A 14,520-nucleotide genomic window follows, 5' to 3' on the forward strand; every position below is an offset into this window, starting at 1 on the left:
AAAAAAAAAAAAAAAAAAAAAAAAAAAAAGGTCCAGGCAGTGGTGGGGCACACCTTTAATCCCAGAACTCAGGAGGCAGAGGCAGGCAAATTTCTTTTGAGTTCGAAGCCAGCCTGGTCTACAGCGTGAGTTCCAGGACAGCCGAGACTACACAGAGAAACCCTGCCTCAGAAAAGAAAGAAAGAAAGAAAGAAAGAAAGAAAGAAAGAAAGAAAGAAAGAAAGAAAGAAAGAAGACATACATGAATCTAATCTACATGGGAAGTAGAAAAAAAACAAGATCTCCTGAGTAAATTGGGAGCATCAGAATCAGGAGAGAGGGTGGGGGGAAGGGGAGCAGAAAAAAACATATAGCTCAATAAAAACAATTAAAAATTGCTAAGAAAGGAAATAAAGAAAAACGGAATTAAAAAGTCAGCCAACCAGCCTAGAAGACCAACTAAGAAGTCCTCCCCCACAATTACTGCCCGACAACTTCTCTCACCCATCCATTGCCTCCTCAATCTTCTTCTTCCTCAGCTCAATGAGTTCAGGGGTCTCCATCCCAGCTGGCACTGACGAGAATCCTCCAGGAGTGATGAGACCACTGTGAGGAGAGAAATAAAAGCTCCATTGTAAAGCAGCAGCCTCCAGGGACAAACAGACTGCTCTGGAGGAGCCAGGCTCCACTTCCTACCTGTCTGCAGGTGTGACAAAGCCAGTCTCATCTGGCTTGTCTTCATCACTTTCTTCCTCTTCCTCTTCCTCTGAGGATTCTTCATCAGACGGTTCTAGTTCTCCCCAAGGGGTCCGATCAATCTCTTCTTCTTCAGTTTTGGTCTGAAAGAGATCCCTCATTCATTCAACAAGCACTTACTGCGTGCCTACTGCCACCCTGCTATGCACGAAAGATGGATGAGTAAGCACATAAATCCCCTAAAGGAAAGCTGCGTGACCAATCAAGAAAACACGTGCCCCAACTCCCTGATAATGAAGTTACAGACCAACTATTCCTAACCTCTTAAGCACTGAGTAAAATCAAACTCAGCAGCCTCCCCATACCTGAAACTCAGCAGCGTTGGTTCCAAACACATCCCCATAAAGTGGCTTCCCAGTCTCATCTACTGGGGGTTTGCCCCATCCACCAGCATGGTATCCAAAGGAACAGCTCTGCAGAGGAGGAAACATGAATGAGTTTCTCCTAAACTCTAGAAAAGGCTGAAAAAAGTTAACACTCCAGGATACAAAGCTCACTCTGGGAAACTAGGATGGCAAAACATAGTTAAACATTAGAAGACATTTAAAGAAAAACAAACAAAACAAAACCATGGAAGGTGGTGCTCACCTTTAATTCCAGCACTAGAGAGGCAGAGGCAGGTGGATCTCTGTGAGTTCCAGGCCAGACTGGACTACAGAGCAAGTCCATAATAGACAAGGCTGCTACACAGAGAAACCCTGTCTCAAAAAACAAGGAAACAAATAAAAATAATAAAAACTATTGGGGCTGGAGAGACGGCTCCGTGGTTAAGAGCACTTGCTTTTGCAGCAAACCTGGGTCCAGTTCTCAGCACCTACATGGCAGCTCACTACTGTCTGTAACTCCAGGCACAGAGAATCTGACACCATTTCCTGGCCTCTGAAGACATCAGGCATACACACAGATGTAGGTAAAACAATAAACATAAAAAAGTAATTAAGTAAAAGCTACTACTTTTTAAAAAAGGATGTTAACTCAGTGGGTAAAGAAGGGCTTTTCTTCTGTAAAAGTAAGGACCTGAATCAAATATTCAGCTACACAGGGCTGCTCACACCTATAATAAGCCAGCATTAGGGGGTGAAAACAGGTGGATCCCAAGAGCTTACTGGCCAGCCAACCTAGCTAAAACAGCTTCTGGTTCAAGATAGATCCTGTCTCAAAGCAGTAACACAGAGAACCATTGAGAGAGACCATCTATCACTCCATATTCTGCTCTGTCCACACATTCATGAATAACATATACACACTCCTGTGTATATAACACACACATACACACACACATACACACAGATAAGAAGAAAAAATAAAAACAAAAAAACAGGCAGCCAAGAGGAAAACAAGCTCTCTGCTCACCTCAGGAATAGGTGAATTCAGCCCAGGAATTTTCAGGTTCGGGTAGGATGGGGGTGGCCCATATCGCTGCATGGCAATCAGCCATGGGGGAGGGACTTTGTGGGCATTCTGTAGGAAAAGCAGAACAGGATATGACCCATCTTCCCCTACCCATCTTTGCCTTCTGCTCCTATTCTCATCCTCTCTCCATTTCCCCAGCCACATAGTCAACACTTACGGGTCCTACTGGCATCCCTAAGGAAATCCTTAGTTCATCAGATAGGTCTCCAGGCTTCTTCTCCTTCAGCCGTGTCTCAAACTCCTTCCCCTGCAGAAAAAGCACAGCCTACTCTAATGGGGATTCCAGACATCCTAAGATCTCAGTGGCATGGGGATATGAGAACAGACAAGAAGTCCTAATCGCCATCAGATACAAAGTCTCATGAGGACTGCTGGGCTCCCACTTAGATTTTGGGTAGAACAGGAAAAGGAAGAAGGCCAGACTCCTTCTGCTACGAATGCACTGTGAGAGTAAGGCCAAATGCAGGGCCTGCTTTCTCACTTGTGAAACAAGGCCCCTGGACAGGATGGCTGTCAGCATCCTTCTATCTCAATCACCTTTTCATGCCATGGTGATTACATTTCAAAAACTGAGGATAAGAACAAAACTTTCTCCCACTTAAAACACAAAATGTTTCTGCATAACACCTGCCACTTGACATGTTGTCCCTAAACCACCCGCAAAAACATCATTTCAAATACCTGGTCTATAACTCTCTTCTGAAAAAAGGACTTGTTTGAGGGGAAAAAAAAAAAAAAAAAAAAAACCCACATACTGTCTTTCCCAGGGTCAGCAATGGGAAATTTTAAGGCTAAGGATCACTGTACTAGCTTTGAAATGGACTTTAACCAAAGTCAACATCAAAATTCAGCCCTGTACCTCCCAGCCCCCTTCCCGAACCTCATAATATAGGTCCCCATGGATAGTGAGCTTTGGCTTGGTCTGCCACTTGAAGAAGGCATCATGCAGTTTCTGATAATCTATATCGATCTTCCCCATCTTGGGCCGAACTTTCTCTCTCATTTTTGACTTCATGGTCTTTTGTTCTTCCTGTAAAAAGTATCAGAAGAGATGAATTCCTAGTATTAGTCAATTCTTTATTAGACACTCTGGCTCCAATTCAATGGAACCTCATTTATCTCACTCTGAAAAATCAGCTTAGCTTCAAGAAGCCCCTGAGCACAACAGCAGCACCTGAAATTCAAATGGCACGGTCTGCTGAACAAAACAGACCCACTTTATGAAAGCAATCTCAGTGTTCCAGCAGTCCCTACTGCTTGAACGTGTGACCAAGAGAACAGGACCAAGGCTGGAGAGTTGGCTCACTGGTTTAAAAGCACTAATGCTTTCGCAGAGGCCATAACTTCAGTTCCCAGCACCTATATGGTGGCTTACAGTAAGTCCCAACTCTAGTTCCAAAGGTATATGACATCCTCTGACCTCCACAGGCAATGGGTATAAACCCAGTACATACATGCATGCAAGCAAAACACCACATATAAAAAGCAAACTAAAATCTAAAACTAAGAGACAGTGAGAACTAGATGACTACAAGCTAAATGGAAGACAGTTTTCATGTAAAGTTTTCAATCACAGACAACTAGTGCTCAACGTATTTACTTAAAATATTTAAACTTAAAAATTTACACAAGCATTGTGCTAGGCAGTTTTATGTCAACTTGACACAAGCTGGAGTCATCTGAGAGGAGGGATCCTCAATTAAGAAAATGCCTCCATATGATCTGGCTGAACAGAAGCCTGTAGGGCAGGGGTTCTCAACTTTCCTAACACTGTGACCCTTTAATACAATTCTTCATGTTGTCCTGACCCCAACCATAGAATTATTTTCATTGTTACTTCGTAACTGTAATTTTGTTACTGTTATGACTTGTAATGTAAATATCTGTGTTTTCTGATGGTCTTAGGTGACCCCTGTGAAAGGGTCATTTGACACCCTCCACCCCAACAAAGGGGCCAGCTGCTGTTGTAGGACATTTTCTTAATTAGTGATTGGCGGGGGAGGGCCTATGCCTGAGCTGGTGGTCCTGGGTGTTATAAGAAAGCAAACTGAGCAAGGTGGTGATGGCAATGCACACTTTTAATCACAGTACTTGGGAGGGAGAGCTGTGAGTTCAAGGCCAACCTGGTCTACAAAAGCTAGTTCCAGGACAGCTAAGACTGTTACATAGAGAAACCCTGTCCCGAAAACCACCCCCCCAAAACAAGGAATGCTGAGCAAGTCATGTGGAGCAGCTCCCCGCCATGGTTTCTGCATCAGCTCCTGCCTCCAGGTTCCTGACCTGCTAGAGTTCCTGCTCTCACTGCTTTTGATGATCCACTGTAACAATGGAACTGTGAATGAAATAAACCTTTCCTCTCCACGTTACCTTTGGTCATGATGTTTTATCACAGCAATAGTAACCCAACTAAGCTAAGCATCATTTGCACCTCTAGCTAAAGATGCATCAGAAAACAGCAAGCTGACCTAAGTGAAGGCAGGCAGGAAGAAAAGAGAGGAAGAAAGCTGCTATTCAGAACCAGGAACCTCAAACTAGCAAAGGAGTGATGCTCTAAGTTCAAACTCAAGGTCTACTTACAGTGCTGACTTCTAATCTGGAAAAGGTTAATTAGACCAATTCTAAGGCAGCCTGCTACCAAGGGTAAGGGTGGCTGAACTCAAGATTTGTGCCCCAGTCCGGCCTCACCTTCTCCTGCAGGGCCTCTCGCATCTCCTGAATGCCCGTGCGTTTGATGAAGTCTGGCAGCTCAAAAGGGGGCTTCTCAATGCCCCGCTTGCCTTGCAGGTACTTGCGCTTAAAACACCAGTGGCGTGGCACAGGGACAGAGTTCCGGGTAGCCTTGAGGTGGACCAAGAGCTTAGGGTCCTGTGCTGTCACGTCGTGCATCTCCACAACATCAGGCCGAGCCACCAGCTGAAAAGCAGAGCAATACAAAGCCCACCTCTTGACTAAAGCTGTCTTCTCTTTCTCAAGACACCTATACCAAGCATCCATAAAAGCACCTCCCTGGAAGCCTTCTAAAGCACGCTTGGTAAGGCTGAGTGCACGTCACCATTTCCCAGCCTCCAGATCCGGCTGGGTCATCTCAGCTCTAACCTGCTTGAGTTCTGCCACAGTAAAGCGATTCATTCGGCGCAGCTTCTTCTTGGACAGCTTAGGAGCTTCTGGCTTCTTTTCCTAAAATAAAGTAACCTCTTAGGTGGACCTCAGGTGGGAATCAAACTGCCCAGCCCATTTCAGTGCTTAAATCATAAAAGCCTTCTACCATGGTGCCTACGGGAAGCACCTCAACTTTCTGTGCCTGCATCTGTCTCCAACTGTGAGGGGCCTGACCTGTTCATCATCGCTGCTGTCGTCATCACTGTCCTTGTGCTCCTCCTCAAAGCCCTTCTTCTTAGGGACTGCAGAGTTTTCCATTTTGTCAAGTTTCTCCGGCTCCTTTTCCTTTTCCTTCTTCACATCATCAGTGAGCTAAGGAGACAGAGCATTTGAAAAATCTCATTCTCCTGACACACCTCCATTTTGATGTATGCAAGCAATGATCCCAGTCTCATGTCACCGCATCCCATATCCATCGAGTGTGGCCCACTCAGAGCACACACTCCTTGTACCTTGAAAGCCTCAAAAATCCTCTTGAAGAAGATGAAGTTGGGCTCGTAGATTTCAGGCTCTTCGGTCACATATTCAATCTCGACATCAGCAGCAGGGGAGTCAGAGCCTCGAGACCGAGCTGAGTCTTTCTCTCGGTCCCCAGAGCTCTCTGAAGATGCTGCGCGTACCCGCTGGGGCTTTTTCTTCTTCTTTCGGTTCCGACGCTTCCGGTTTTTCTATGAAGACAGGAAAACTACCTCAGTCAGAGAACCTGCACCCTATGCCTGCCTTCACTACTTTAGCACTAAGTCTTCACCCAAACAGGCAGAAGCCAAAGTTTTGCCTCTCAAAAGGTAAGCTGATGTGCAGCCTGGAGCCACAGCCTTTCCAGCTGGGCAGCAACAGTACTCAGAACTCAAGGGCGCTGTGACAAATGAAGGTCTGCGAGATGCTTAGATGACATCAGCACATTTCCAAACTGCATCTCTGCATCACAGACGGGCTTCATCACATACCTCCTTTTTGGATATGGACACGGTGTCCTCCTCAGTCTCTGATGCTGACTGTCCCAGGGATGAGCGAGTGTCTGTCTCCATTTCTTCTTCCTCTGCTCAAGAAGAATGTGGCAATCAGCTCGCCTAACAGTAACTTCACAGTCATCTTTTCCTTTTCTTTTTTTGAAACAGGGTGGTCTCAAACTTACTATGTAGACAAGAAGGACTGTGCACTTCTGATCCTCCTCTCTCTACCTCTAAGTGCTAGGATCAAGAATATATGCGCTACCACACCCAGTTTTCTCGTCACTAGAGAGTCAGCTGCTCTCTAAACCGTGCTCTTCTCAGGGATGAGAAAGGAGGACATGGCCTCAGTACAACACTGTGGTCTAGTCTTGTGCTGCAGCTTTAGGACACACTACTCACCCTGCTGAGAGTTCATCTCTTCCTGACGGCTTTCCTTCAGCTGCAGAATCTTTTCCAAAGCCTGGGGGATCTTGGGGCCCACAGAGGGATCATCCATCTGACAGAGACAATACAATCAGAAGAGCCGCCTCCCTCATTCCTATCTCTTGTCTTGGAAAGACTACTGGGTGGGTGGTGACACACAACAGAAAAGGCTCTGCATCCCTTAGGATTCTGCCCAAGATGTCTCCCAAGTCCTTAACCCTAAAGTCCATTGTAGCTAACTGTAGTTCCTGCCTATGCCCAAGAATTTAAGCCACCCCCACACCACAGACTCCCCTGAGATCCTAAAGCAGTCCCCTCTAAACTACAACCTTTCTGACCAAAGAAAGAAGCCAGCAGTCTCACCTCTCTGTTCTCATCTCCAGGGGGCGGTGGGGGACCCCGAGGGCGAGGAACAGGTGCCCCCATGGGCAAAACAGTGGGAGTGGGAACCACAGGGCCTACTGGAGCAGCTACTGTGTGAAGGAAAAAAGTCCAATGTCAGAATAGTCTCCTGGTGGCAGCTGTCCTACAGGGCACGAGGTGATGAAGGGCACAGGAGAACTTGTGGGGTGCTGGCCTGTTCTGGTGCAGGCTTCCCAGGCTGGCTGCACATACACATGGTATGTAAAAACTCATGACCTAGAATACACTTGTTATACTTAAGTTTTTCTTTCTTCTTTTGAATGATTATTTTTCTATTTTCTTCTCTCACATTCCATTTGTGTGGTTATACCCACAGAGGCCATAACAGGAAGTCCGATCCCCTCAAGCTGGAGTTACCAGTGATTGTAAGTCACCCAGTGTGGCTGGTTGGGTAGAACTCGGGTCCTCTGCATGACAAGCAGGCACTCTTTTTTTTTTTTTTAATATTTATTTACTTATTTATTATGTATACAATATTATGTCTGTGTGTATGTCCGCAGGCCAGAAGAGGGCACCAGACCACATTACAGATGGTTGTGAGCCACCATGTGGTTGCTGGGAATTGAACTCAGGACCTTTGGAAGAGCAGGCAATGCTCTTAACCTCTGAGCCATCTCTCCAGCCCACGAGCAGGCACTCTTAAGTAATGAAATATCTCTCCAACCTCTTTGTTTTTTTCATTTGTCTTCTAATTTTTATTTATTTTATATGTAGAATGTTTCACCAGGTGTTGGTAGCACATGACTTTAATCTCAGCTCTTAGGAGACAGATCTCTGAGAGTTCAAGGCCAGCCTGGTCTACAAGAGCTAGTTCCAGGATAAGCTCCAAAGCTACAAAGAAACCCTGTCTCGAAAAACCACAAAAAAAAAAAAAAGGACTGTTTCTTCTGCACATACTTATACACATGCACTCCTGGTGCCTGAAGAGGTCAAAAGAGAGGGTCAGATCCCCTAAAAATGTAGCTCAAGTTCATGATCCTTTCTTCGGCCTCTGACCAATAGGATTACAGGTTACAGATATGCACCATCATGGCTGACTCTAATCATTTGGTTTTTGTTTTGGAGACAAGGGTCTCTGTAGTAGCTCAGGCTGGTTTAGAACTTGCTTTGTAAACCATATTGCTCTCAGCCTCACAGAGATGAGCCTGGCTCTGGCTCTGGAAGGTATATACCACCAAGCTCAGCAAGTAATGTTTATTGATGTGTATGGGTTTTTTGTGTGCCTGGTGCCCAAGGAGGTCAGAAGAGGGCACTGCATCCTTGGAAGTGGAGTTACAGGTGACTGTAACCCACCATATGGGTACTAGGAACAGAACCTGGGACCTCTGCAAGAGCACCAAATGCTCTTAACCACTGAGTCATCTCTCTAGTCTCAGTAATCTTTTAAATTTGATATATATACTCGTCCCTTGGTATCCATGGGGACTTTGTTTTAGGACCACACCAAAATACTGGAATCAGAATGCTCAAGTCCTTCATAGAAAACATAGGATTTGCACAGAATCTGTAAATACACTTTGTATATTTTAAGATCATCTCTAATACCCACGACAATACAAATACTATGTAAATAGATCTGTTAGGGAATGACAAAAAAAAAAGTCTGTATGTGTTGAATACAGACACATATTTTAAGTATATATATATTTAAATAAGATATATATCAACATATAAAAACATACATACAAATATATCTTTAAATACACATATACATGTGTGTGTATATATATTTAAATGATAAACTGCAAGGAATTCCCAACTTTTAAATTATTTAACTTTGTTTTATAAGCATTGGTATAACAGTGTCATAGTCTCTGAAACTGGAGTTACAGACAATAACTGGAGTTATAAGCAGTCATGTGGGTGCTGGGAATTGAACCCGAGTCCTCTGGAAGAGCAGTCAGTGCTCTTAACTACTGAGCCATCTCACCAGCCTCAATATATATATATACATATATATTTTTTTAATTATGTAAGTCGGACAGTGGTGGTGCATCCCTTTAATCCCAGTTTTTGGCAGTTTTGGCAGGTCAGCCAGATCTACAGAGTGATTTCCAGAACAGCCAGGGCTACACAGAGAAACACAGGTTTTCAAGTAGCCCAGACCATCTTTGAAATTGATATATTACCTAGGACGACCTGTACCCTCCTGCCGTTACCTCTCAAGCAGTAGGATTATAGAAATGTGGCAGCATGCCCAGATAAAAAGAAGTATTTTAAAAATTACCTTCTGTGCTCCTCCCTTCCACTCAAGGGTCTTACCTCGAGGGCCCAGAGGAGTACGAACACCCAGCTGACCCATATCTTGAGGAGGCCGAGGGACTGCAGTGCCCATCTTGGCAATCTCCTGCTGTCGTTCCTGCTCCATTAACACAGCAGCCTATAAGAGGGGAGTGAAGACACAGCGAGAAAGAATTTGGCACCAGCCCGACAATGTGTTCTTTCAGGAGTGCAATCAGGAAGCCACGAGGGGCTGACAACCTCCACTCCTACATTTGCACAAAACTTATTAAATTAGAACTATTCACCACAATGCAAAATTCCTAGAAACCAATGAGAAAAACCCTAGGAAATTTCTGGTTCCTAGAAGAGAATTCACTATTTAAGTAAACACTACCATCTACTTTTCAATGAATTTTCTTCCTCCAGAGTTCAAACTATTTAGAAAGAACCATAAGTCATTTTCTTTTAGTTATCCCTTAAAATCTGCCACAACCTAGACAAACTAGTACACCATCCATGTATCCACATTTGTATTTAATGCTTGCCTTCTTACTCCTGAATTACCCACTGGGTAAACTTGACATGGGGCAGAACATCTTCACATCACTCCCAAACCTATGCTCATCACAGTCTAAATCCAATACAAATGACCACATATGCCAGCATTCTCCACAAAGTACCCAAATGATGCCACGTAAGACTAGCAGTAATCAGCCTAGTACTGATGGAGCACATCTTTAATCCCAGAACTCGGGAGGCAGAGGCAGATATCTCTCTGAGTTCAAGGCCAGCCCAGTCTACAGAGCGAGACCCAAGACGGCCAGAGCTACACAAAGGTCTTGAAAAACAAAACAAAAAATTGTAAATATTTTCTGTAATAGATAAATATTATATGTGTCATTATCACAGAAATTGTGCTACATACTTTAGTTTGATTCTTTCTTTTTCTAGTAACAATCCTCTAAAAATTAAAAAAAAACATTTTTAATTTATACACCACACAAAAGCGGGTTGCACAATGCTAAATCCTGGACTCTACATAAAAATGAAAATATAGGAACTTAGTTAGTAATGAGGTAGCCTCCAAGGCAAACTTGAATGAAGCATCTTGATTTGTACACTAAGTAATATTAAATAAACGGCATCCTATGGACGGACCACGATGTGGAAAGTTAGGGCTTCTGTTGCTCTAAGAGCTCATGTTCCTTCAGTGAATGATTTCCTTGCTTAAAAAGAAAACAACCTCATTCCAGCAACAATACAGCCCAGGCCAATCTACCAAAATTCTTGCTTCTAGGATCCTCTGTCACCTTGTACCTATGTTCTAGTCTTCAATCAATACCTTCCTAAAAGGCATGGCCTCAGGGTCTAGCTTTCGGAGGCTCCATTTCCGCATCAAGGACCTACTGTATGCTAGGTACAAGTTTCTACCTGTCCTACCTGTTTGGCACGTTCCTCTTGCTGCATCAGCAAAGCTGCCTGCTGCTGTGCTAGCTTCAGCCGTTCATCTTCCGATAATGCCACAGGCTCACCAACTCGGAGAGGAGGCGGGGGCCCCAGATTTGGTGGGTGAGCCATAGGAAAGCCAAGGCCAAGGCCTGGTGGAGGTGGTGGAGGTGGTGGAGGAGGCTGTAGAGGGGGGAGTCCCATAGGTGGTGGTGGCATAGGAATCCCAGACAGCTATGGGGGGAAAAATACAGTTATGAACTAGAAAGCATTTCTTCATTTTAGAAGCATTTGCTGGAGACCTAGCAAAAGAGCTAGGCATTCAAAGTCAAATGATGCAGAACCGAGAAGAGGCTAACTTTAGAGCACTGATCAAACAAAGCTATTGGTGCCTCTGAAAAATAACAGGCACATACATTTTGCATTCAATTTAAGGAGATGCAAGGACACCTCTAAAATCTATATAGGAACTTTACAATACACACACACCAATAGATCCTAGGTCAAAGCCACTACTTTAGAAGAAGATACTCAAATATTAGATTCTGAAGGGACTTAAAGAAATAGGAACCAGGGTTGTAGAGACAGATCAGCAGTGAAGAACTGCTCTTGCATCATAGGGGTCAATTCCCAGCAGCCAGATGATGGCTCACAATCCTGTCACTCCAGCAACAGTGATGCCACCGGCTATGGTGGCATCCTGTTGACATTGCATGCAAATTGTGCCCATGCACAGAGGCAAAACACACACACACACACACTATTTTTTTTCGAGAGAGGATTTCCCTGTGTAACCCTGGCTGTCCTGGAACTCCCTCTGTAGACCAAGATGGAATCAGAGCTCAATCAGTGCTGGGATTAAAGGCATTCACCATCACCGTTCATTTTTTTTTTTTTTTAAAGAAATAGAAACCAAAGTGCCAGGGCACAGAATGCCAATGAATTACTAAATACAAGAGGTATATAGTAAGATCAGAGCATTTGCCTTAATGTCTCAGTGAATAATTTGGGAGTTAGGCCTGATAACAAGCACATGACTACATCCAATTGGGAGAGAATCAAGTAAGAATTCTGGGTATTCAAGCTGAATCTTGAATAAATCCAGTTTGGAAGAGCAGACATTAGGGACTGAAGCAATTCAGGCATTAAGTCAGAAGTGAACAGGGAGCTGGAGAGATGGCTCAGTGGTTAAGAGCACTGCCTGCCCTCAGGTCCTGAGTTCAGTTCCCAGCAACCACATGGTGGCTGACAACCATGTGTAATGAGATCTGGTGCCCTCTTCTGGCCTGCAGGCACACATGCAGACAGAATACCAAGGATACTGTATACATAATAAATAAATAGATTTTTTTTTTTTCGAGACAGGGTTTCTCTGTAGCTTTGGAGCCTGTCCTGGAACTAGTTCTTATAGACCAGGCTGGCCTCGAACTCACAGAGATCCACCTGCCTCTGCCTCTGGAGTGCTGGGATTAAAGGTGTGCGCCACCACCGCCCAGCATAAATAGATTTTTTTAAAAAAGTGAACAGGCCCCAATTTTGTCTCATCAACCCCCCTCCCTTTAATTCATGATCCCATCTGCTAGCTGTATCTCCAGGCCAATGCATGAGAGAAAGGCCACCCTGAGCAGAAAGGGGCTACAAACAGTCTCTTACCTGGGCTGACATAGGAGGCGGAGCGGCTTTGTCCCCATCCTCTCCTCTTAAAACTGGTCGATTCAGCACGATGCCAGTCTATAAAAGAAAAGGGAACTCTGTGTCAGACTAAGAGAAACTATTCCATTACACGACCTCCTCTCCCATTCATTTAGTTAACAAAATTCACCAACGCACGTTTGCCAGAGACTGGGGCTGAAACCTGAGAGAAGCAAGCGGGGTAGAATCGATTACAACAAAGCAAGGGCAAAAACTGGCAAAGCGTTCAAGCCCCGGCTTGCTGCGATGAAGTAATTAAGAAAGGAAGACCAAGCCGGGCGGTGGTGGCGCACGCCTTTAATCCCAGCACTTGGGAGGCAGAGGCAGGTGGATCTCTGTGAGTTCGAGACCAGCCTGGTCTACAGAGCTAGTTCCAGGACAGGCTCCAAAGCCACAGAGAAACCCTGTCTCGAAAAAGCAAAAACAAAAAAAGAAAATAAATAAAGAAACGAAGACCAAGCCAGTCGTTTATTTTTAATCCCAGAGCACTCCGGAGGCGAAGGCAAGATGATCTCCTTAGTTCGAGTCCACCTTGGTCTACAGAGTGAGTTCTAGGACAGTCAGGGCTACCAGAAAAACACTATCTCGAAAAACTGAAAAAAGTAAAAGAAACGAAGACCCATCCATGTGGAGTCTTAAAGCCCTCTAGTAAAAAGTTAGATCTATCTTGAACAAACACTCACCTGGCGGGTGTAGGTCTGCAGCCGTTCAACCAGCTCCTCGCGACTCCCTGTGGGACGAAGCACAGAATCCGGGGGTCAGTAGCAACCCCAACAGACCAGCTGGGCCAAGTCGGACCGCAGCGGCCTGTCTCCGCCCCCCGCCCGTGGGTCTCCTGGGTAACCAGGCTCCTCTTCTCCACAAAACCACGCAGCCTCCCATGACCGCCTCATGAGCCTCACCCTGGATCGGAGCTCCTATTTCCGCCAATTTGGCCTGAAGCTCCTGGGCAGCCCAGGCTCCATAGTGGCCTGGAGGTGGCGGCGGTGGCAACTGCAATTCTCCTTTGGGAGGTTCTGGATGCTCCGCCGCCATCTTAGCCACAAGAAGGCGCGCGACCAACGCGGAAGCTCGGATCAGCCACCGAGCTTACTTCACGGAACTTCCGGCAGCGCGGTCCACCACGTCCCCCGGTGATTGGAAAGCACTTGATCGAGAAAACCCCACCCCCTCCGCCGTTTGCTGGGAGAAAGAATACGCCACTAACCAAAGGCTGCAAAGCCTTCTGGGAATTGTAGTCTGCGGTTGCACCGCCTACAGCCTGACCGCTTGCCGCAACACCCAGTACCCAACGGTAGATCCGCCGCTAGGGCCGCGGGAAGGGCAGCCCTCCGCTGTGCGGGTCCTTTCTGCTTCTCACCGGACCAAATGCTTACTGAGCCTTCTGGTCCGACATCCTCAGTGATGCAGTACCTGGATGCTTATTTCCCCCAGGAACTCCTAGAGACTGCTTTCTGGCGCCCGCCAAGTAGGAGGTTGGAGCCGATGCCTCTGAATAAAACAGTGTCCGATTGTTTGCCTGTTCGCTACGACCCGGGCGAGCTTGAATAGGCTGAAAGAGGATCAGAGCCCGTGGAGGAACGGACCCGCCGGGCTGTGTTCCAGCTGCTTGACTTGGGGGAAGGGCAATTCTAAAATCCCCCTTTCCACATTCGAGAAAGGCTTAAATAAATGCCTTTCCTGCCAAATGTTTCCCTTCCTTTCTAGATTTCATACCATATTCAATTTTCTACCTTTCGGTTTTAAAACGAAATGTGCACCACTTGCATGTCATTGTGGAGGCCAAAGTTTCAGATCTCCTGTAACTAGTTACAGACAGTTATGACTCGAACCCAGATCCTCTGCAAAAGCAACAAGTGCTTTTAATGCCATCTCTCCATCCCCAAGGTTTTCGTTGTTAAGACAGCACTCGGGAGGCAGAGGCAGGCGGATCTCTGAGTTCGAGGCCAGCCTGGTCTACAAGAGCTAGCTCCAGGACAGGCTCCAAAGCTACAGAGAAACCTTGTCTCAAAAAAACTAAAAAATAAAAAAATTAAAAAAAGTGTGTCACTAT

General features: G+C 45.5%; 1 protein-coding gene across 2 annotated transcripts in view; it reads right to left on the minus strand.

Moving 5' to 3' along the window:
- Sf3b2 (splicing factor 3b subunit 2) overlaps positions 1 to 13,540 on the minus strand; it is a 17,325-nt gene extending 3,785 nt beyond the window's left edge. The window contains exons 1-18 of one of the 2 annotated variants that reach the window (XM_050137406.1): positions 13,370 to 13,540; positions 13,151 to 13,197; positions 12,429 to 12,506; positions 10,770 to 11,009; positions 9,369 to 9,486; positions 7,047 to 7,153; positions 6,660 to 6,756; positions 6,255 to 6,346; positions 5,760 to 5,975; positions 5,482 to 5,619; positions 5,245 to 5,325; positions 4,834 to 5,061; positions 3,029 to 3,178; positions 2,306 to 2,395; positions 2,089 to 2,196; positions 1,041 to 1,148; positions 676 to 818; positions 484 to 585 (exon numbers count right to left, since the gene is read on the minus strand). In XM_050137406.1, the coding sequence (XP_049993363.1) occupies positions 484 to 585; positions 676 to 818; positions 1,041 to 1,148; positions 2,089 to 2,196; positions 2,306 to 2,395; positions 3,029 to 3,178; positions 4,834 to 5,061; positions 5,245 to 5,325; positions 5,482 to 5,619; positions 5,760 to 5,975; positions 6,255 to 6,346; positions 6,660 to 6,756; positions 7,047 to 7,153; positions 9,369 to 9,486; positions 10,770 to 11,009; positions 12,429 to 12,506; positions 13,151 to 13,197; positions 13,370 to 13,502 (2,276 nt within the window). In that variant the 5' untranslated portion in view covers positions 13,503 to 13,540. Of the gene's footprint in view, positions 1 to 483; positions 586 to 675; positions 819 to 1,040; positions 1,149 to 2,088; positions 2,197 to 2,305; positions 2,396 to 3,028; positions 3,179 to 4,833; positions 5,062 to 5,244; positions 5,326 to 5,481; positions 5,620 to 5,759; positions 5,976 to 6,254; positions 6,347 to 6,659; positions 6,757 to 7,046; positions 7,157 to 9,368; positions 9,487 to 10,769; positions 11,010 to 12,428; positions 12,507 to 13,150; positions 13,198 to 13,369 lie in introns of both variants that reach the window. The other variant, XM_050137405.1, reaches the window with a different exon arrangement.
- Between the last annotated feature and the right edge of the window lie 980 nt (positions 13,541 to 14,520).

This window comes from Alexandromys fortis, unplaced genomic scaffold (genome assembly GCF_014885135.2).
Source record: "Alexandromys fortis isolate MF-2015 unplaced genomic scaffold, M_Fortis_MF-2015_v1.1 scaffold_3, whole genome shotgun sequence".
Lineage (NCBI taxonomy): Eukaryota > Metazoa > Chordata > Mammalia > Rodentia > Cricetidae > Alexandromys > Alexandromys fortis.